This window comes from Chiloscyllium punctatum, chromosome 49, assembly GCF_047496795.1.
Source record: "Chiloscyllium punctatum isolate Juve2018m chromosome 49, sChiPun1.3, whole genome shotgun sequence".
Taxonomy (NCBI): Eukaryota; Metazoa; Chordata; class Chondrichthyes; order Orectolobiformes; family Hemiscylliidae; genus Chiloscyllium; species Chiloscyllium punctatum.
Window position 1 is genome coordinate 39,359,168 of NC_092787.1, and position 22,744 is coordinate 39,381,911.

At 44.1% G+C, this 22,744-nt stretch overlaps 1 protein-coding gene across 3 annotated transcripts in view; it reads left to right on the forward strand.

The window, feature by feature from the left end:
- LOC140469606 (sodium-dependent phosphate transport protein 2B-like) overlaps positions 1 to 22,744 on the forward strand; it is a 71,523-nt gene that overhangs the window by 15,107 nt on the left and 33,672 nt on the right. For all 3 annotated transcript variants that reach the window (XM_072566280.1, XM_072566279.1, XM_072566281.1), the window contains 6 exons: positions 764 to 907; positions 1,481 to 1,592; positions 9,464 to 9,659; positions 12,225 to 12,320; positions 13,046 to 13,163; positions 13,690 to 13,857. In XM_072566280.1, the coding sequence (XP_072422381.1) occupies positions 764 to 907; positions 1,481 to 1,592; positions 9,464 to 9,659; positions 12,225 to 12,320; positions 13,046 to 13,163; positions 13,690 to 13,857 (834 nt within the window). The remainder of the gene's footprint in view (positions 1 to 763; positions 908 to 1,480; positions 1,593 to 9,463; positions 9,660 to 12,224; positions 12,321 to 13,045; positions 13,164 to 13,689; positions 13,858 to 22,744) is intronic.

The following is a 22,744-nucleotide window of genomic DNA, read 5'->3' on the forward strand; positions in this document are numbered from 1 at the left end:
AAGGCGTCCATTAACGACCATGTAAGGGCGTCAGTGTTCCTGGGTCCCAGCACCAGGCCTGAGAGGAAGGAGCTGGCCTGCTCCACTGTGGGTTGATGAGGGGGGGGAGATCCCTGGACCTGTTCAATTTGTGCATCAGGCAAAGGGAGAGCAGGTTGAGGGTAGGGTGATGGTCACAGCTGGGAATCAGCTCCCTGTCCCTGATCCTCCAGCTCCTCTCCCTGCCCCGTGACCCTTATTCCATCCTCCCTCCCCACCCCCAAATTGGCTATTCCTTTTTTGACACAAAGATGGATGTTGTCATTTGAGGAGGTTGATTGGTTAGTTGATTGGACAAAATTCCCCGTGTCTGCGTGGGTTTCCTCTGGGTGCTCCGGTTTCCTCCCACAATCCAAAGATATGCAGGTTAGGTGAACTGGCCATGCTAAATTACCTGTAGTGTTCAGGGATGTGTAGGTTAGATGCATTAGTCAGGGCCAAATGTAGAGTGGGAGGTGGATGGGTCTTGATGGGTTCAGAGGGTCAGTGTGGATTTGTTGGGCCCAATACCCTGTTTCCATATGGTAGGAATTCTATGAAAAAAATGTGTAGTTTGACAGGAAGAATGAGAAAGCAGAGTATTACAGAATCAGAATGACTGCAGCAATCCCAGGTACAGGGCCTGTTCTAGATTTATGTTCTAGTGCCAGTACAGAGCATGTCATTCACTGGTTTTACTGGGTGTTGTTAACTGCTGATGTAAATTGTCACTATTTTTCTTCAGGGAAGATGGCTGGTGACATATTTGGTGATAACACAATCCTGGCCAACCCCATCGCTGGCCTGATGCTGGGAGTGTTGGTGACCATTCTGGTACAGAGTTCCAGCACATCCTCATCCATCGTGGTTAGCATGGTCTCCTCGGGCTGTGAGTATGGCCGTCTACCCTCTGATACGTACCCCCTCTCACAGTGAAGACTCTGTCTGGTACTCACCCAGCTCTCCCCTGCATTGTGCCCACTTGGTATAAGGCACACCCTGACTTTGCATCTTTTTTGGACAAACATGTGATAGAAAGTCTGAGGATTAGATCCCTCCGTGTTCATTGACATGTACGGATTTGAAATCAACTCCATAATGTTCTGTCTGGTTTGACTACAGCAAGTTTAGTCTCCTCCCACAGCTTGGGTGGGGGCATACAGTCTCCCACCATATACTCCACCCATCAGGTTAACCTGCTGAGGACTAACTCAGTTCCGGCCTTCCCAGGACTTGTGGCTGCTTTCTGTGTTGGTTTTGCTTGGGGGGGGGTGTGAATGGAAGTCACTGTCAAGGCTGCCTTGAGAAGGTGGGACTGAACTGGCTGGCGTTGTATCCCCCCCCCCCCCCCACACCCCAAAACCCTGGGACGCAGTGAGTGCTGCACCGCACTGCCCGAGGTGAGAGGTGGAGAAAGAGGGTGTGACCATGGTGCGTTCTAAACAATGCCTTTCTTCCACAGTGCTCAATGTCAAGGCTTCTATTCCCATTATCATGGGGGTCAATGTGGGAACATCAGTGACCAGCACCTTGGTATCTTTAGCTCAGTCTGGAGAACGTGATGTGTTCAGGAGGTAGGTCATACAGATCTATATTCACTTTCTAACTGTTGGCGTCTGAGTATTAGATCCCTCCTTATTCACTAACCTGTATGATTTGTGGTTTAATTAATTCCTCTCAAGCACTGGCTCCGACGGCACACTGATGTAGCGGAGGAGCATTCCATTTGTCCGTCCCTGCTCTGGGCATCCAGGAATCGCCTCATATCCAAAGTGCTCCCTCTGGATTCAATTCGTTGCTCAGTCTGCCATTGGGCAGACGATTCAATGAGGGCCTGAACTGGTCACCAACCGACAGGAAATCAGGCACCTGAACCTGACCTGCAGATCGCGTGGTCCACATGGAGCATGGTCGCTGCAGGGAGGGTGAGGGGTGATTGAAAACGCTGGAAATTCTGATCATGTGGAGACCTCGCTGAGGACTCTGAGGAACAGGCCGTGTCCGGGACAGAAGGTGATGGTATGTCAGGCTGTGGCCCTGAACTGGAGAGAATGGGGTTCAGTGGGAGATTGTTGGTGGTGCCCTTGGTTCTGGGGAGATGATGAGAGAGTGTTCAAGGGCAGAATGATGGCCTCCTCATGTTGTTAAAAAACATTCATCCGCATGCCTTGTGTCCCCATGCAGTTTCCGTGAATTTATCTAAATTATAGTCTTGCCTGTCAAGAGCAGGTTTGTCACCTGTCCCTCAATGTGCCTCTGCATGTAAGGATCATTCTAAATACTTTCCCTCAGCTTCCTACCCTCTATATTCTTCCCCTCCGCCCATTCCTCTCTCTCTTTCCTTGTTCTGTTCCCTGCAGTCACCCACACCCCTTGTAGGTCCTGCCCAAGCTTCAGGTCCATTCAGTTTAGAATCCCATCAGTTTAGGCAGGAATCCATAGGGAACAGATGAATCCCTGGGGAGGGGATTGGGAAGAATGTTTTCTGGGGATACAGATTCACAAAGCCTTGGGTGTCAGGTGACTGCTAAATCGGCGATAACGTCCCATTTGTCTTTGCCAAGTGGGGCACAGCTTCAGTCACTCTGCGACTCAGTGATGACAGTGGTTGTCCTGAGAGATCTTGGGGGATGCTTGATGACAGATTCTCTGAAGGTGGAGGGACAGGTCATTTTCTTTGGAGCAGAGAAGACTGAGGGGGCGATCTAATAGAGGTCTATAAGATTAAGAGGGTCATAGACAGGATGGGAAGGAAGCAGCGATTCCCTTTCATCAAAGGGTCAATAACAAGAGGGCATCATTTTAAGATTAGATTAGATTCCCTACAGTGTGGAAATAGGCCCTTCGGGCCCACAAGTCCACACCGATCCTCCGAAGAGTAACCCACCCAGACCCATTTCCCTCTGACTAATGCACTAACGCTACGGGCAATTTAGCATGGCCAATTCACCTGACCTGCACATCTTTGGACTGTGGGAGGAAACCGGAGCACCCGGAGGAAGCCCACGCAGACACAGGGAGAATGTGCAAACTCCACACAGACAGTCACCTGAGGCTGGAATCGAACCAGGACCCTAGTGCTGTGAGGTAGGAGTGCTAACAACTGAGCCACCGTGCCGCCCCTAAGGTGAAAGGTAGAAAGTTTACACAGGATATAATGGAAAATGCTTTCCCCCAGAGTGTTGTGGAGGTCTGTAATGCACTGCCTGGTAGAATGATTGAGGCGGGAAACCTCACAACCTTTAAATGTCACTTGGATGACAATGTCAAGGCTCTGGGCCAAGTGCTAGGAAGTGGGGCTAGTTCAGATTTAGAGTAGCTTTGTTGGTTCAGACTCAACGGGCTGAATGGCCTCTTCTATGCCTTGTGATTCTGTGGGCCTTAGTTTGGGTTCCCCAAGCCCAGCACAAACCAGGGCTGGATCTCAGTGAATTGGAGCAGAGTGGTATAGTTTCTGTTTGTTTCACATCAGTACGGTGAGGGGATCTGTTTCCCTTCAGATGAGGGATACTTAAACATAACCTTCACAAGGTGTCACATCAAAGGTTATTGTGCAAACTGGGATTTCATGGTGGAGGGCGGCATGGTGGCTCAGTGGTTAGCACTGCTGCCTCACAGCACCAGGGTCCTAGGTTCGATCCCAGCTTCGGACGACTGTCTGTGTGGAGTTTGTACATTCTCCCCATGTCTGTGTGGGTTCCCTCTGGGTGCTCTGGTTTCCTCCCACAATTCAAAGATGTGCAGGTCAGGTGAATTGGCGGAATGGGTCTGGGTGGGTTACTGTTCGGATGGTCAGTGTGGACTTGTTGGGCCAAAGGGCCTGTTTCCACACAGTAGGGAATTGAATCTAATCTAAAATTCAACATGAATAGAAGACTGACTGGCTGGCAGAAAACAGAGCACACTGAGCTGGTTTCCCTTTCCGATTGGACTCCTGCTCTGTACTGGGACCTCACAATTTACATCAATGACTTCAATAAAAGGAGTGAAGGCATGGTAACTAAATTTGCAGGTGACACCAAGTTATGTGAAAGGTATATTGTGAAGAAAACATAAGGAAGTTGCAAATGGATATAGATAGGTTAAATGGCAAAACTCTGAGGGATGGAGGATAACATGGGAAATTGTTCATTTTGACAAAATGAATAAAGATATTACCTAAATGAAGAATGACTTCAGAATTCTACAGTGCAGAGGGATGTAGGTAATTCAGCGTATGTGTTGCGAAAGGTTAGTATGCGACTCCAGGAAGTAATTCAATGGGCTAATGGAAGGCTACTCTTTACCACAAGAGGAATTTTACATAAAACCAGGATGCCATGTTTCTGTAACTCAGGGCATTGGGGAAACCACAGTGTGTACAGAATATTGTGTGTGGTTTAGGTCTCTGTTTAAGGAGGGAGATACATGTATCAGAGCTTTACTAGACTGATATCTGGAATGGGTGAGTTATCTTATGAAAATAGATTGAACAGACTTATTAGACTTATTAGAAGAATGAGGGGTGATTTCAATCATAGAATCCCTACAGTACAGAAGCAGGCCATTTGGCCCATTGAGTCCATGCTCACCCTCCAAAGAGAACCCCACACAGAACCACTCCATCCCCGTAACCCTGCATTCCCCATTGCTAATCCACCTAGCCTGCACCTCCCTGGCCCCTATGGGACAATTTAGCCTGGACAATCTGCCTTACCTGCATAACTTTGGACTGTGGGAGGAAACTGGAGTACCTGAAGGAAACCCATGGAGAACATACAAACTCCACACAGATTGTGGCTGAGGTAGAATTGAACGCAGGTGCTGGATGTAAGTTTGCTTGCTGAACTGGAAGGTTCGTTTTCAGACATTTTGTCACCACATTAGGTAACATCATCCGGATGAAGCACTAGTGGTATGGCCTGCTTTTTATTTATGTGTTTAGGTTTCCTTGGGTTGGTTATGTCATTTCCTGGAGTGATAACATTTCCTGTTCTTTTTCTCAGGAGGTGGTAGATGGGGTTCAAGTCAATGTGTTTGTTGATAGAGTTCCGGTTAGAATGCCACACTTCTAGGAATTCTCGTATGTGTCTCTGTTTGGCTTGTCCTAGGATGGATGTGTTGTCCCAGTCGAAGTGGTGTCCTTCCTCATCCATATGTAAAGATACTAGGGAGAGTGGGTCATATCTTTTTGTGGCTAGTTGGTGTTCATGTATCCTGGTGGCTAGTTTTCTGCCTGTTTGTCCAATGTAGTGTTTGTTACAGTTCTTGCAAGGTATTTTGTAAATGACATTAGTTTTGCTTGTTGTCTGTATAGGGTCTTTCAAGTTCATTAGCTGCTGTTTTAGTGTGTTGGTGGGTTTGTGGGTTACCATGATGCCAAGGGGTCTGAGTAGTCTGGCAGTCATTTCTGAGATGTCTTTGATGTAGGGGAGAGTGGCTAGGGTTTCTGGATGTGTTTTGTCTGCTTGGTTGGGGTTTGTTGCTGAGAAATCGGCGGACTGTGTTCATTGGGTACCTGTTCTTTTGAATACACTGTAAAGGTGATTTTCCTCTGTTCTTTGTGCTGGTGCTGTTAGGCAGCAGTGTTAACCAGTTAGCCACCATGTCGCCTATAATTAAATGGAAGTGTATCAGATCCTGAATACTCTTGACAAGGTGGATGTGAAAAGAATGTTTCCTCTTGTGGGTAACACCAAAACTGGGGGACACTTAAAATTAGGGGTCACCCTTTTGAGACAGAGGTAAAGAGACAGTTTCTGTCTCAGCCACTTATGTGACTTTGGGACTCTCCGCCTTAGATGACAGCAGAGGTGAGGCTGCTGAATATTTGTGACAGGGATGAATAGAATCTTGTTTGACAAGAGTTATCGGGGTAGACAGGGTGTAGAATTTGAACCTACAGATCGCCCTTGCTCTTGGAGAACGGTGGAAAAGGCACAGGGGACAGAATGACTTGCTCCTGTTCTAAGTTCTAAGTGTTTGTATGTGAGCTTTATTTACCACATCAGACAGTGAATGAAGGAGCCGTGAGTGTCTGTGTGAAATCTCTGTCCAGCTCCCTCTTTTCATCACGTGATGTTCCACAGGCACATAACCCCAACCTCATTAACAGACCATCCTCGGGGTGAGTCACTCTGCATCTCCTCATACTGTCACCCCAATTCAAGAAAATATTTGCCAGTATTTATTAGACACCCGAAGTGACTAAGACAACATCAGAGACATTCAAGGATGTGGGATAATCCATTGGGTGATTAGATTCCCGACAGTGTGGAACCAAGCTCTTCGGCCCACTAAGTCTACACCGACCCTCCAAAGAGTAACCCCACCCAGACCCATTTCCTTCTGATAATGCATCTCACACTCTGGGCAATTCAGCACAGCCAATTCATCTGACCTGCACATCTTTTGGATTGTGGGAGGAAACCGGTGTACTCAGAGGAAACCCACGCAGACACGGGGAGAACATGCAAACTCCACACAGACAGTAGCCTGAGGCTGGAATCAAACCTTGGTCCCTGGCGCTGTGAGGCAGCAGTGCTAACCTCTGAGCTTCCATATGATGCCCGAAATGGCAGGCCTCATCCCCAAAAAGACTTGAACGAGTCAGTTGGGTTTTTACAATAACTCAACAGTCACTTTCACTGATACCATCCTTAACTTCTGTTGGGATTGTGCTGCAGGCTCCCCAGCAGCAAATGTGAGATAGAGGTCCAAATATGTAGAGAGATCATAGAAACATATTGGAGCAACAGGGTGGTGGTGATAGGGGTTTTTAATTTTCTCAACGTTGACTGAGATTCACTTAGTGTTAGAGATCTGGATGGAGCAGAACTTGGAAGGAGCATCCTGGAGGGTTTTATACAGCAGTATGTAAATAGTCTAACTGGGGAAAGGCCTATACTGGGTCTGGTATTAGGAAATGAGCCAGGCCAAGTGGTTGATGTTCCAGTAGGGGATTACTTTGGGAACAGTGATCACAATTCCATAAGTTCTAGAATACTCATGGACAAAGACAAGAGTGGTCCAAAAGGAAGAGTGTTAAATTGGGGGAAGGACAATTATACCAAAATTCGGCAGGACTTGGGGAATGTAGAAGGAGCAGCTGTTTGAAGGGAGATCCACATTCAACATGTGGGAGGCTTTTAAAGAGAGGTTGATTAGAGTTCTGGAGAGATATGTTCCTGTGAAAATGAGGGAGAGAAATGGCAAGATTAGGGAACTATGGATGAGAGGTGAAATTACGAGACTAAGAGGTAAAAGGAAGCATACATAAGGTCTAAGCGACTGGAGATAGACAAAGCTTTGGAGGAATATCAGGGAAGTAGGACCAATCTGAAACGGGAATTAAGAGGGCTAAAAGAGGTCATGAGATATCCTTAGTGAGCAGGGTTAAGGAAAATCCCAAAGCCTTTTATTCATATATAAGGAACAAGAGGATATCTAGGGAAAGGGTCGGCCCACTCAAGGACAAAGGAGGAAAGTTGTGTGTGGAGTCAGAGAAAATGGGTGAGATTCTTAATGAGGACTTTCCATTGGTATTCACCGAGGAGAGAGATATGATGGATGTTGAGGTTACAGATAGATCTTTGATTACTCTAGGTCACTCTGGGCGGCACGGTGGGTCAGTGGTTAGCACAGCTGCCTCACAGCACCAGGGACCCGGGTTTGATTCCAGCCTCAGGCAACTGTCTGCATGGAGTTTGCACATTCTCCCCGCATCCGCGTAGGTTTCCTTTGGATGCTCCAGTTTCCTCCCACAGTCCAAAGATGTGCAGGTCAGGTGAATTTGCCATGCTAAATTGCCCATAGTGTTCAGGGATGTGGAGGTTAGGTCCATTAGTCAGGGGTAGAATGAGTGGGTGTGGGAGGGAGGCTCTTTGGAGGGTTGGTGTGGACTTGTTGGGCCGAAGGGCCTTTTCCACACTGTAGGGATTCTATTCTATGACTCTAAGTCGGCATAAGGAGGGAGGAAGTGTTGTGTATTCTAAAAGGTGTTAAGGTGGACAAGTCCCCAGGTCCGAATGGGATCTGAGGGAAATGAGAGAGGAAATGCTGGGGCTTTAACAGATATCTTTGCAACATCCTTGAACATGGGTGAGATCCCAGAAGACTGGAGAATTGCTAATGTTGTCCCCTTGTTTCAGAAGGGTAACAGGGATAATCCAGGTAATTATAGATGGGTGAGCCTTATGTCAGTGGTAGGGAAGCTGCTGGAGAAGATACTAAGGGATAGGATCTATCCCCATTTGGAAGAAAATGGGCTTATCAGTGATAGGCAGCATGGTTTTTGCAGGGATGGTCATGTCTTACAAATCTTATAGAATTCTTTGAAGAGGTGACAAAGTTGACTGATGAGGGAAGGGATGTAGATACATGGACTTTAATAAGGCGTTTGATAAGGTTCCCCATGGTAGGCTGATGGAGAAAGTGAAGTCACATGGGGTCCAGGGTGTACTAACTCGATGGACAACAGGCGACAGAGAGTAGTAGTGGAAGGGAATTTCTCAAAATGGAGACCTGTGACCAGTGGTGTTCCACAGGGATCCATGCTGGGACCACTGTTGTTATAATATACATAAATGATCTGGAGGAAGGTATAGGTTGGAGGTGACACTAAGATTGGTGGAGCAGCAGATAGTGAAAGGGGACTGTCAGAGAATACAGCAGAATATAGACAGATTGGAGAGTTGGGCAGAGAAATGGCAGATGGCTTTCAAACCAGACAAATGCGAGGTGATGCATTTTGGAAGATTCAATTCAAGAGTGAACTATACAATAAATGGAAAAGTCCTGGGGAAAGTTGATGTACAGAAAGATTTGGTTGTTCAGGTCCATTGTTTCCTGAAGGTGGCAACGCAGGTCAGTAGAGTGGATAGCAAGAAGCTTTTCCCCAGAGTGGGGGACTCAATTACTAGAGGTCATGAGTTCAAAGTTAGAGGGGAAAAATTTAAGGGAGATATACGTGGAAAATTCTTCACAGAGGGTGGTGGGTGCCTGGAACACGTTGCCAGCAGAGGTGGTAGGGGCGGGAACGATAGCATCATTTAAGATGTATCTAGACAGATCCATGAATGGGCAGGGAGCAGAGGGATACAGATCCTTAGAAAATAGGTGACGGGTTTAGAGAGAGGATCTGGATCGGCACAGGCTTGGAGGGCCGAAGGGCCTGATCCGGTGCTGTAATTTTCTTTGTTTTTTCTAATTCAGAAAACAAATACAAATTCATAGGCTGTTTGGGATTTAAACTCAAAGTCTCTGGTTTGTGCAAATTGAAGCTGCAAGTTTCTGCAGCCGAGCGTTCGGAGCATCCTGCTTGTTCTCATGCTAACTCTTTGGCCATTATTGCCGCGTTCAATCTTAATTTGTTTCTCTCTCTTCTTGTAACAGACAGTCAACGATCTGGAAAGAAAACTCAGAAGATTAAAGTTCCTGCTATGACATGTTCCTGTTCTTTCACCAGAGCCTTTGCGGGTTCAGCAGTACATGGGATATTTAACTGGATGACAGTTGCTATCTTACTTCCAATTGAGATTGGCACCGGCTTTCTGTACCATGTCAGCAAGGCCTGTATCGAAGGCTTCAACATTCAGTCAGGAGAGACTGCACCAGACATCCTGAAAGTCATCACAGAGCCCTTCACTCAGCTAATCATCAAGGTATGTGTGCTGTCTCTCCACACACTCAGAAACTGAGGTACCTACATTCGGAGGGATCAAAACTCTGAGGGAGACTCATTTTGAGGCGCACTTGCAGGATTTGTTTAATATTTCAGCCATTCCCTCATTGTCTGGGATTATTTCCTTGGTCTGGATCCATCCTCTCCCACTCCAAGTTCCTCTCCTATCTTTTACACATGGTACTTGAATAGATCCCTACACCACGTGGCCAGCACCAATTTGTTCATCTTTGTTGTCGGCCACACAAGCTGCAAGGTCCTCAAACCCGGTGGGACATTGCTCAGGTGTGATGACAACCATTTCACTCTCCTGGGTCTCGGTACCTCCTTCACTCACAGTCACACCCTCCTGTCTGTCACAACAGACCAAGTCTGAAGTCCTAAACCTAAGCAATGTGACCACTTCCTGGATCAAAGCTCCTGCTAATGTTGCCCGTTGCAGTGTTGCTCGATCTCCAGTTAACCAACTCAGAGCCAAGGTTACTCATGTCACAAACACTGACCATCAGTGTGGTTATTTCAGGTAACACTGATCTCCACAAGCCCTGCACTGCCACATACCTGTGGTACTGCCATCCTGATTGTATTTTAGCAAAAAATTAAGCTCCAAGTTTAGATATATCACTCATCCTCTTATATGTAGTTAGGCTAAGTCGTTTAACTAGTTAAGCCAAACATTTAATGCAGTGCTTATTTCTCTAGTAGTGTTAGAGGGATTAACTCTTAAAACACTCATTGACCTGTTGACATAGGGCAGCACGGTGGTTCAGTGGTTAATACTGCAGCCTCACAGAGCCAGGGACCCAGTTCAATTCCCGCCTCAGGCGACTGACTGTGTGGAGTTTGCACATTCTCCACGTGTCTGCGTGGGTTTCCTCCGGGTGCTCCGGTTTCCTCCCACAATCCAAAAGATGTGCGGGTCAGGTGAATTGGCCACGCTAAATTGCCCATAGTGTTAGGTGCATCAGTCAGAGGGAAATGGGTCTGGGTGGGTTACTCTTCCGTGGGTCGGTGTGGACTGGTTGGGCCGAAGGGCCTGTTTCCACACCATAGGGAATCTAATCTGGTTAATATATTTGTACAACCATTAGCTGTTAGAGGCTGAACAAGGGCCATGAGGAATAGTTTCGTGGGTCTGCTCCTGGGCCTGGCCAAACTGGTCATAAACAGGTCCAGGCAGTGGGCCGTGGAGGGGGTCGTTAGGGCTGACTGCCAGCCCCTCTTCCGTGGTTATGTCAGAGCCTGAGTGTCCTTGGAGAAGGAGCACGTGGTGTCCACCAACACCCTGGAGTTGTTCAGGGAGAGGTGGGCGCCGCAGGGAGTGGAGTGCATTATTTCCCCGTCCAACTCTATTTTGATTTAATCCCTGCCCTCCCCTTCACTGTTTGATCGCACAGCATTGCCCTCTGAGAAGGGCACTGCTTGTCCCTGGCCACCCTGGTGTTTCCTTTCTTCCTGGTGGTGGAATATAAATAAAGATTTGCACACTTGTTGTCTTTCACTGTGTCTGACACCCGCACGCACAAAACATGGGGGCTGGGCAAAAATAAGCACTACCGCTGTCATGGGGTTAGTGTCGGGGGGAAAATTGGAAAAAAAGAAAAAATAAGTAGTTTCTTAGGATCGGCTTGTGATGCAGTGGTTGTGTCCCTATCTCTGGACCAGAAGGCCGCGGTTTCAAGATCCACCAGAGGGAGACACAATAATGCCTCTGAATAGGTTTATTGGCAAAATAGGTTAAATGAAGATAAAGCTGTTTCCTGGGCTCTCTTGTGGTAGTGCCTCTAACTCTGGATTGGGAGGCCCAGCTTCAAGTCCCACTTGCTCCAGAGCTACATAATAATATCTCTGAAACAGTTGAATAGAAAAATATATTAAATAAATAATTTTTTTTGACAAAGTTCCTCTTTCTGCCCTCTGATACAAATTCTCACCGGCACCAAATTCCTAAATCAGCCCTTGCTCCTTGTCACACATATTCCTCGTCGCCTCTGCTTTCGGTTCCCCCACCGTGTGGCCACAAACTCAGATTTTAGAGAGTGCTAATGATTCACACCCAAGTTTCAACTCCTAATCCTGCTTCTAATTACACTATTTAATACCTATAACCTGAACACTTTTAATGCATTGACAAAATTGTGAATGCAAAGCAATTTCTGTCAAACCTGACTTTTTAACTAGCTTGCTGCTTTAAAATTCTGAGCCAGAGTCTAACTGCTGATCGAAATTATAGCTTGAGAAGAAAAAAAATTACCAAAATTTACTGCTTGCACCATATTCCTAAGGAAACATTCATTCCTCATTACACTCAGTCCTCATTGTCTCTACCTTGTGTTCCCTCTTTCCTACCATCAAGACAATGTTGTCTCCAGCTGTCAAGCTCTCCCAAGTGATCTAACCTTCCTAACCAGGCTACTAGTTCCATCACGGTTCTGGGTTCACTTGGCCAGCTGTTATGATTCTTCTTTTTTTCCTCATCTGTTAACTGGGCATTTGGAGAAACGATGAGCTGTCAATGCTAATACAATGTTTTTTTACTCTGCAGTTGGATCAGTCAGTGATTTCAGCCATTGCAACTGGAGAAACAGGGGCCAGGAATAAGAGCCTCATCCAGAAGTGGTGCAAATTTAATTACCTAACAGTGAGTCAGAATTTTCGACAACCCTACATTTGTTTACATATCAGTATTCACATGAATGCCAGCACATAAGCCTGCACATTCAACACTGTTTCACTCCTAGTGCTGCTGCTGTAATAATGCAATACTCTCAGTACTGCGGCACTCCCTCAGTACTGACTGTCTCACAGTGCAGCACTCCCTTAGCACTCACCTTCCAATACTTCAGCACTCCCTCAGCACTGACGGTCCGACGGTACATTTCTCCCTCAGCTCCTTCAGCACCTACCCTCCAACAGCGCGACTCTCTCTCACCACTGACCGTCTGACAGTGCAGCACTCCCTCTGTCACTGCACCTCTACTCCTGTCAAATCAGTACTGAAGTTTCATCAACACAGTGCTCCTTCAATACCAGCCCCCAACATTGCACTAATCCTTAGTACTGACCTTCCAACACTGCAGCACTCCCTCTGTAATGCCTCTCTCAATTGCAACAATTGGGAAACAGTTTAGAGAACATTTTGGATCAGTGAGATTGCACTTGATGCAATAAGTTCTAAGTGTTCCAGTCCTTCTGACAGTGCAGCACTCTGTAATGACTAGCCAGCAAAGAGTTTTCACCAGTGTACATCTAGGAACCCAAGAAGTTTTGATTCAATAGCCAGAACCCTAACTATTACACAATACTGGCAAATACCAGTGAAATGTCACAGTGGTACGAGGCTCACGTTTTTCTGTCTGTCAATAGGTTTTGAAAAATGAATCAGTGACAAATCAGACTGAGTGTGAGGTTTTACACTGCTTTCAAACAGGGAATGGAACAATCGCACTGAAAAACAGTACAGAGACCCAGAACCTGCAGCTGTGTAAGTGACAGACAAACCCCACTGCAGCATTTGCAGGAAATGTGGCAGATTTTCAGATTAAATGTTGATTTTCATTATGTAAATTCAATCATTCTTCTTAACCCAATGTTTTCCAAGAGCATAATAATGGAATCAAACAGGGAAAGAATCTCAAAAGCATTACAGAGCAGGACCCTATAAGATTAACAATTTGGAAAACACCAGTTTAGCTGTGACTATGTAGCCATTTGTAGGTTATGTAGACTAACTGCTGATCATGGAACCCCATCTGAAAGTAGAATGCTTATGTTTGGGTTTTTAAAATCCTGGCTGTGAGGACTGTTCTGCCTCTAACAAAGAAACAAAGGAACATGTTGTTTAAACTGATCAGTGGTCACAGTAGTTTATGACATGTACCCCAATTATCACCCAGGCACTGGAACTCATTGAGTGATCACCAAATAGATACAACAGCAAGAGACATTTGTAACTACTTTATCACCAAATGCCTAACTCTCTTTGGCAAACTCTTTGTATTTTCTGACAGGTCACCATTTATTTGTGAACACAACCCTATCAGATACTGCAGTTGGGTTCATCCTGCTTATAGCATCATTGTTTGTTCTGTGTATCTGCCTGGTCCTCATTGTAAAGCTGCTGAATTCAGCTCTGAAAGGAAGGATGGCACAGGTGATGAAAAAAGTGTTCAATACAGGTATGTCCAATAACTGTGCAACCCATCCCTTAGATCATACTTCAAAAATTACAGTCATATAATAGAGCCAGTATAATACACAGCATGTCACGGTAATGCAGTGACAGAGTACTACTCAGTGTCAGGAGAATATACAGTGTCAATATAATAGTTACAGTGTCGGTATGATAGTGTCAGTGTCAATATGATATTGTCAGTGTCACGGTTACAGTGTGACTGTAATGGTTACAGTGTCAGTGTATAAGCTACGATATCAATGTCATAGTTACAGTGTCAGTATAATGATTACAGTGTCAATGTAATGGCTGTAGTGTATCTATAATGGTTACAGTGTCAGTGTAATAGTTACAGTGTCAGTGTATTAGCTTCAGTGTCAGTATAATGATTACTGTGTTAATGTATTAATTCTAGTGTCAGTATATTGATTCCAGTGTCAGTATAATACTCATTTGTCCATACAGTACTCACACTCTGCATCATACTCAGTGACAGTATAATACTCCCAGCATCCGTAGAATATTAATGTCAGTATAATACTTATATATCTATGTAATATTCACATTCTGCATGATAGTTACAATATCAGTATAATTGGAAGCCGGATAAATGCACAGTCTCCGTATAATACTCACAATGCAAAAGTAAGGTTGATACTGTCAGTTTAATACTTGCAGAGTCTTCACAATAGTTATTATACTAATGTTATGGGTGTTATAGTGATATTGTGAGCATTTTTGCTGGCGTTGTATGAAACTGACACTGTCAGTATTGCTGTAACACAGTGAGTATATAGCGACACTGCTGGTACTGCACCAATCATGTTTGACTAGTTTGTTAGACTTACTCGAAGTAACAAGCAAGGTGGGTAATGGGGATGCTGTAGATGTAATTTGTCTGGACCTCTGGAAAGCATTTGATACGTGCTGCACAAAAGTTTAATTCACAAGTTTGGATCATTTGAGATTAGGGGTAATTGCAGTGAGGAAATAAGAACCTCACAAATTGATATAGGTAGGTTAGAAGAGTAGGCCAAATCGTGGCAGATGGAGTTTAACATGGATAAGTGCGAGGTCATGCATTTGGACATAAAAAAGGGAAGGCGACCTATTATCTTAATGGGGAGAGACTTCAGGGTGCTCCGGTACAGAGGGATCTAGGTGTAATCTTTTATGACTCATAGAAAACTAGCATGCAGGAACATCAGATAATAAAGGAAGCAAATACAATGTTGGCTTTTATAGTTAATAGAAATAAATGTAAGGAAGTATTGTTGAAATTTTACAAGGTATTAGTGAGACCATACCTGGAGTATTGTGCAAAGTTTTGGTCCCCTTATTTGAGGAAAGATGTAGTGATATTGGAGGCAGTACACAGGAGGTTCACGAGATTGATCCCAGAGATGAGGGGTTTGTCGTATGAAGAGAGATTGAACGGATTAGGCCTTTACTTTCTGGAATTTAGTAGAATGAGAGGAGATTAAACATTCAAGATGATAAAAGGTGAGAATTAAAGAGAAAAGATGTGGGGCATTCATGGACAAGAGGTCATAGTCTTAGGATAAGGGATAGCAAATTACAAACAGAGTTGAGGAGAAGTTACTTTCCCAAAGAATTGTGAATTTGTGGAATTTGCAACTCCAAAGTGTGGGGGATGCTGCGCCAGTGAGTAAATTTAAGGAGGAATTAGACAGATTATTAATTGATAATGGGTTGAAGGGATATGGAGAGAAGGCAGGAAAATGGGGCTGAGGAGCAAATCAGCCACTGGGGGAGCAGACTCAATGGGCCGAATGGCCTAATTCTGCTCCTATATCTTATAAACACTTAGTAAACACTCACTGTGTCATTACTGCTCTAACATGGTGAGTATGTACTGACAGTGTCAATATTGCTGTCACACACTCAGTATATACTGACTCTGTCATTATTGCTCTAACACAGTGAGTATACACTGACTCTGTCATTATTGCTCTAACATAGTGAGTACACACTGACTTCTGTCATTATCGCTCTAACACAGTGAGTATACACTGACTCTGTCATTATTGCTCTAACATAGTGAGTATACACTGACTCTGTCGGTATTGCTCTAACACAGTGAGCATACACTAACTCAGTCATTATAGGTCTTACACTGACTCAGTCATTATTGCTCTAACACAGTGAGTACACTGTCTGTTTTGTTCAAACACAGTAAATACACACTGACTCTTTCTGTATTGCTGGAACACAGTGAGTATACACTAATTTTGTCTGCATTGTTCTGACACAGTGAGTATGCTCTGATTCTGTCATTATTGCTCTAACACAGTGAGGCCACACTGACTCTGTCTGTATTGCTGTAACAAAGTGAGTACGCACTGACTCTGTCTGTATTAAACAAACACAGTGAGTATACACTGACTCTGTCTGTATTACTCTAACACAGTGAGTGCACATTGACTCTGTCATTATTGCGCTAACACAGTGAGTATACACTGACTCTGTGTGTATTACTCTAACACAGTCAATATACACTGACTCTGTCTGTACTACTCTAACACAGTGATTATACACTGATTCTGTCAGAATTACTCTAACAGAGTGAGTACACACTGACTCTGTCATTACTGCTCTAACACAGTGAGTATACACTGATTCTGTCGTTATTGCTCTATCACGGTGAGTATACACTGATTCTGTCATTATTGTTCTAACACAGTGAGCATACACAGACCCTGTCTGTATTACTCTAACAGAGTGAGTACACACTCACTCTGTCATTACTGCTCCACCACAGTGAGTACACACTGACTCTGTCATCATTTCTTGAAAAAAGCAAGTACACACTGAGTCTGTCATTATTGCTCTAACACAGTGAGTATACAATGATTTTATCATTATATCTCTCATACATTGAGTACACACTGACTGTCATTATTGCTCTAGCACAGTGAGTACGCACTGACTGACATTATTGCTCTAACACAGTGAGTACACACTGACTCTGTCATTATTGCTCTAACACATTGAGTACACGCTGACTCTGAAATTATTGCTCAAACTCAGTGAGTACGCACTGACTCTGTCTGTATTGCTCGAACACAGTGAGTAAAGACTGAATCTGTCATTATTGCTCTAACACCGGTTAGAGCAATAATGGCCGGTATATTGGGTCCAGGTCGATGTGTTTGTTGGTAGAGTCTGTGGATGAGTGCCATGCCTCTAGGAATTCCCTGGCTGTTCTCTGTTTGGCTTGCCCTATAATGGTGGTGTTGTCCCAGTTGAATTCATGTTGCGTGGGACTCAACTACAACCACAGGGACGCCAAGACAGCAGACTTCCTAGCAGCACTAGAATGCACACTCAGGAACAATGGACTGACAGAAGAGACACAACAAACAGTGAGACAAAGTATCGTACCTCTGATAACAAGGAAAAGACAAACATATAACCTCAACACCAAGGAGAGGGAAGCACTAAAATCACTAAGAAACGATAAGAACATAATTATACTACCAGCAGACAAAGGCAGAATGACGGTCATCCTGGACAAAGCAGAGTACATGCAAAAAGCACAACAACTACTTGCAGATACCAACACCTACCAAAAGAGGGAGTTTGACCCCACCCCACAGCTCACCAATAGGATAAACAACACACTGAGGAATCTACAAAAAAACGGACAGATGACCAGGTCTGACCTACAAAGAATGAAACCTGAAAGTAACCACACCCCCAGATTCTATGGACTACCCAAAGTGCACAAACCAGACATCCCACTCAGACCCATAGTATCACTAACAGGGACACCATCACACAAACTGGCTAAAGAACTACAGCAGAAACTGAAACACCTGATCAGCTGATCAAGACAATCTATACAATCGACACAGGAACTCTTGGACATCATCAGAAATATACACATAGACAAGGAAGAAACTATGGTCTCATTCGATGTAACGGCACTATTCACCTCCATCGACAAAACACTAGCCAAAGAAACAATAGCCAACCTGCTGGACAGACATAACAGACAACAGGACGTTGAACCTATCAACAAAGACGGCATACTTAAACTACTGGACTTGTGCCTCACAACACACTTCACATTCAATAACCAAATATACGAACAAATCAACGGAACACCCATGAGCTCACCCATCTCTGGACTCATAGCAGAAGCAGTAATGCAAAGGTTAGAACAAACAGTCTTACCACAACTTCAACCCAAACTCTGGGTCATATACGTGGATGACACCTTTGTAATAATTAAAAACACAGAAATAGAGAACACACACCAGATCATCAACGCCACACTCACAGGAATCCGATTCACTAGAGAGGAAGAAAAGGACAACCAACTCCCATTCCTAGACGTGTTGGTACAGAGAACACCGAACGGAGAATTCACCACAAAGGTTTACAGGAAAACCACACACACAGACCAAGTCCTAAACTATGAAAGTAACCACCCCAACACACACAAACGAAGTTGCATCAGGACACTATTCAAAAGGGCCACAACACACTGCAGCACACCAGAACTACAAAAAGAGGAAGAGGAACACCTACACAAAGTATTCGCCAAAAATGGTACCCTCGCAATTTCATCAACAGATGCCGAAGGGAGAGACAACGGAACGAGGACATGCCGCAACCCAAAGGACTAGCCACACTACCATACATCAGGAGCATTTCTGAACTGACAGCCAGACTACTGCGACCACTAGGACTCATAACAGCACACAAACCAACAGCCACGCTCAGACAACAACTCACCAGAACAAAGGACCCAATACCCAACATGAGCAAAACTAATGTAGTGTACAAAATCCCATGCAAGGACTGCAGAAAACACTACATCAGACAAACAGGAAGACAGTTAACGATCCGTATACACGAACACCAACTAGCCACGAAACGACACGACCAGCTATCCTTAGTAGCCACACACACAGATGACAAGCAACATGAATTCGACTGGGACAACACTACTATTATAGGACAAGCCAAACAGAGAACAGCCAGGGAATTCCTAGAGGCATGGCACTCATCCACAGACTCTATCAACAAACACATCGACCTGGACCCAATATACCGGCCACTACAGCGGACAGCTCGAACTGACAACCAGAAGCGGCAGAGACAGGCCACTATAAATGCCGGAGGAAACAGCACAGAAGCGCTTCACAGGAGGCTCCCAAGCACTGACGATGTCACCTAGACAGGGGACGAAACGTTTGCAAGACAAATTCTCAGCTCGGCGAGCAGAACCACAACAACGAGCACCCGAGCTACAAATCTTCTACCAAACTTTGAACACACTGAGTCGGTCATTATTGCTCTAACACAGTGAGTATACATTGACTCTGACATTACTGTTTTAGCACAGTGAGTATACACTGAATCTGCATTGCTCTAACACAGTGAGTACACACTCAATCTGTCTGTATTGTTCTAACACAGTGAGTACACACTGGTTCTGTCATTATTTCTCTCATACAGTGAGTATACACTGACTCTGTCATTATTGCTCTAACACAGTGAAAATACACTGACTGTCTGTATTGCTGGAACACTGTGAGTATACACTGATTCTGTCATTATGGCTCTAACACAATGAGTATACACTGACTCTGACATTATTCTCTAGCACAGTGAGAAGACACTGACTCTGTCTGTATTGCTCCAACACAGTGAGTACACACTGACTCTGTCATTACTAATCTAACACAGTGATTATACACTGATTCTGTCAGAATTACTTTAACAGAGTGAGTACACACTGACTCTGTCATTACTGCTCTAACACAGTGAGTATACACTGATTCTGTCATTATTGTTCTAACACAGTGAGCATACTCAGACCCTGTCTGTATTACTTTAACAGAGTGAGTACACAGTCACTCTGTCATTACTGCTCCACCACAGTGAGTACACACTGACTCTGTCATTATTGCTCTAACACAGTGAGTAAAGACTGAGTCTGTCATTATTGCTCTAATACAGTGAGTACACACTGACTCTGTCATTATTGCTCTAACACAGTGAGTAAAGACTGATTCTGTCAATATTGCTCTAACACAGTGAGTATACACTGATTATGTCATTATATCTCTCATACATTGAGTACACACTGACTGTCATTATTGCTCTAGCACAGTGAGTATACAGTGACTCTGTATTGTTCTAACACAGTGAGTACACACTGACTCTGTCATTACTGCTCTAACACAGTGAGTATACACAGATTCTGTCATTATTGCTGTAACACAGTGAGTACACACTAACTATGTCTGTATTACTCTAACATATGGAGTACACACTCACTTTTGTCATTATTGCTCTAATACAGTGAGTATACATTGATTCTGTCATTATTGCTCGAACACAGTACGTACACATTCACTCTGTCATTACTGTTCTAACACAGTGATGATACGTTGATTCTGTCATTATCGCTGTAACACAGTGAGTACACACTGAATCTGTCATTATTGCTCTAACACAGTGGGTATACACTGACTGTCGGTATTACTCTAACACATGGAGTACACACTCACTTTTGTCATTATTGCTCTAACACAGTGAGTATACACTGATTCTGTCATTATTGCTCAAACACAGTGGGTACACATTCACTCTATCATTACTTTTCTAACACAGTGAGTATACGCTGATTCTGTCATTATTGCTGTAACACAGTGAGCACACACTGAATCTGTCATTATTGCTCTAACACATTGAGTATACACTGATTCTGTCATTATGACTCTAACACAGTGAGTATACACTGACTGTGTCTGTATTACTCTAACAGAGTGAGTACACACTGACTCTGTCTGTATTACTCTAACACAGTGAGTGTACACTCACTCTGTCATTATTGCTCTAACACAGTGAGTGTACACTGATGCTGTCATTTTTGCTCGAACACAGTGAGTCCACACTGACTCGGTTTGTATTGCTCTAACACAGTGAGACTACACTGACTCTGACATTATTGCACTCGCACAGTGAGTATTCACTGACTCTGTCCTTATTGCTCTAACACAGTGAGTACACACTCACTCTGTATTGCTCTAACACAGTGAGTACACACTGACTCTGTCATTACTGTGCCCACACAGTGAGTATACACTGATTCTGTCATTATTGCTGTAACACAGTGAGTACACACTGACTCTGTCATTATTGCTGTAACACAGTGAGTACACACTGACTCTGTCATTATTGCTGTAACACAGTGAATATACACTGACTCTGTGTGTATTACACGAACACAGTGAGTACACACTTACTCTGTCATTACTGCTCTAACACAGTGAGTAAAGACTAACTGTGTCGTTATTCCTCTAGCACAGTGAGTAGACACTGACTCTGTCTGTATTGCTCTAACACAGTGAGTACACATTGACTCTGACATTATTGTTTTAGCACAGTGAGTATGCACTGACTGTATTGCTCTAACACAGTGAGTCCACACTCAATCTGTCTGTATTGCTCTAACACAGTGAGTACACACTGGTTCTGTCATTATTGCTCTAGCACAGTGAGTATACAGTGACTCTGTATTGCTCTAACACAGTGAGTACACACTCACTCTGTCATTACTGCTCTTACACAGTGAGTATACACTGATTCTGTCATTATTGCTGTAACACAGTGAGTATATACTGACTCTGTCATGACTGCTCTAACACAGTGAGTATACACTGATTCTGTCATTATTGCTGTAACACAGTGAGTATACACTGACTCTGTCATTACTGCTCTAACACAGTGAGTATACACTGATTCTGTCATTATTGCTCTATCAGGTGAGTATACATTGATTCTGTCATTATTGTTCTAACACAGTGAGCATACACAGACCCTGTCTGTATTACTCTAACAGAGTGAGTACACACTCACTCTGTCATTACTGCTCCACCACAGTGAGTACACACTGACTCTGTCTTCATTTCTCGAAAACAGCGAGTACACACTGAGTCTGTCATTATTGCTCTAGCACAGTGAGTAGACACTGACTCTGTCATTACTACTCTAACACAGTGAGTACACACTGACTCTGTCATTATTGCCCTCGCACAGTGAGTATACACTGACTCTGTCTGTATTTCTCTAACACAGTGAGTATACACTGACTCTGACTTTTTGGCTCTAACACAGTGAGTAAAGACTGGTTCTGTCAATATTGCTCTAACAGAGTGAGTATACACAGATTATGTCATTATTTCTCTCATACATTGAGTACACACTGACTGTCATTATTGCTCTAGCACAGTGAGTATACACTGACTCTGTCTGTATTGTTCTAACACAGTGAGTACACACTGACTCTGTCATTATTGCTCTAACACAGTGAATACACACTGACACTGTCTGTATTGCTGGAACACAGTGAGTATACACTGATTCTATCATTAGTTCTCTAACATAGTGAGTACACACTGGTTCTGTTATTTTTGCTCTTACACAATGAGTACTCACTGACTCTGTCATTATTGCTGTAACACAGTGAGTGTACACTGACGCTGTCATTTTTGCTAGAACACAGTGAGTCTACACTGACTCTGACATTATTGCCCTCGCACAGTGAGTATACACTGACTCTGTCATTATTGCTGTAACACAGTGAGGACACACTCACTCTGTCATTACTGCTCTAACACAGTGAGTCTACACTAATTCTGTCATTATTGCTGGAACACAGTGAACATACACTGACTCTGTATTACTCTAACACAGTGAGTACACACTCACTCTGTCATTACTGCTCGAACATAGTGAGTAAAGACTGACGGTGTCGTTATTGCTCTAACACAGTGAGTACACACTAATTCTGTCATTATTTCTCTCATACAGTGAGTACACACTGACTCTGTCTGTATTGCTCTAACACA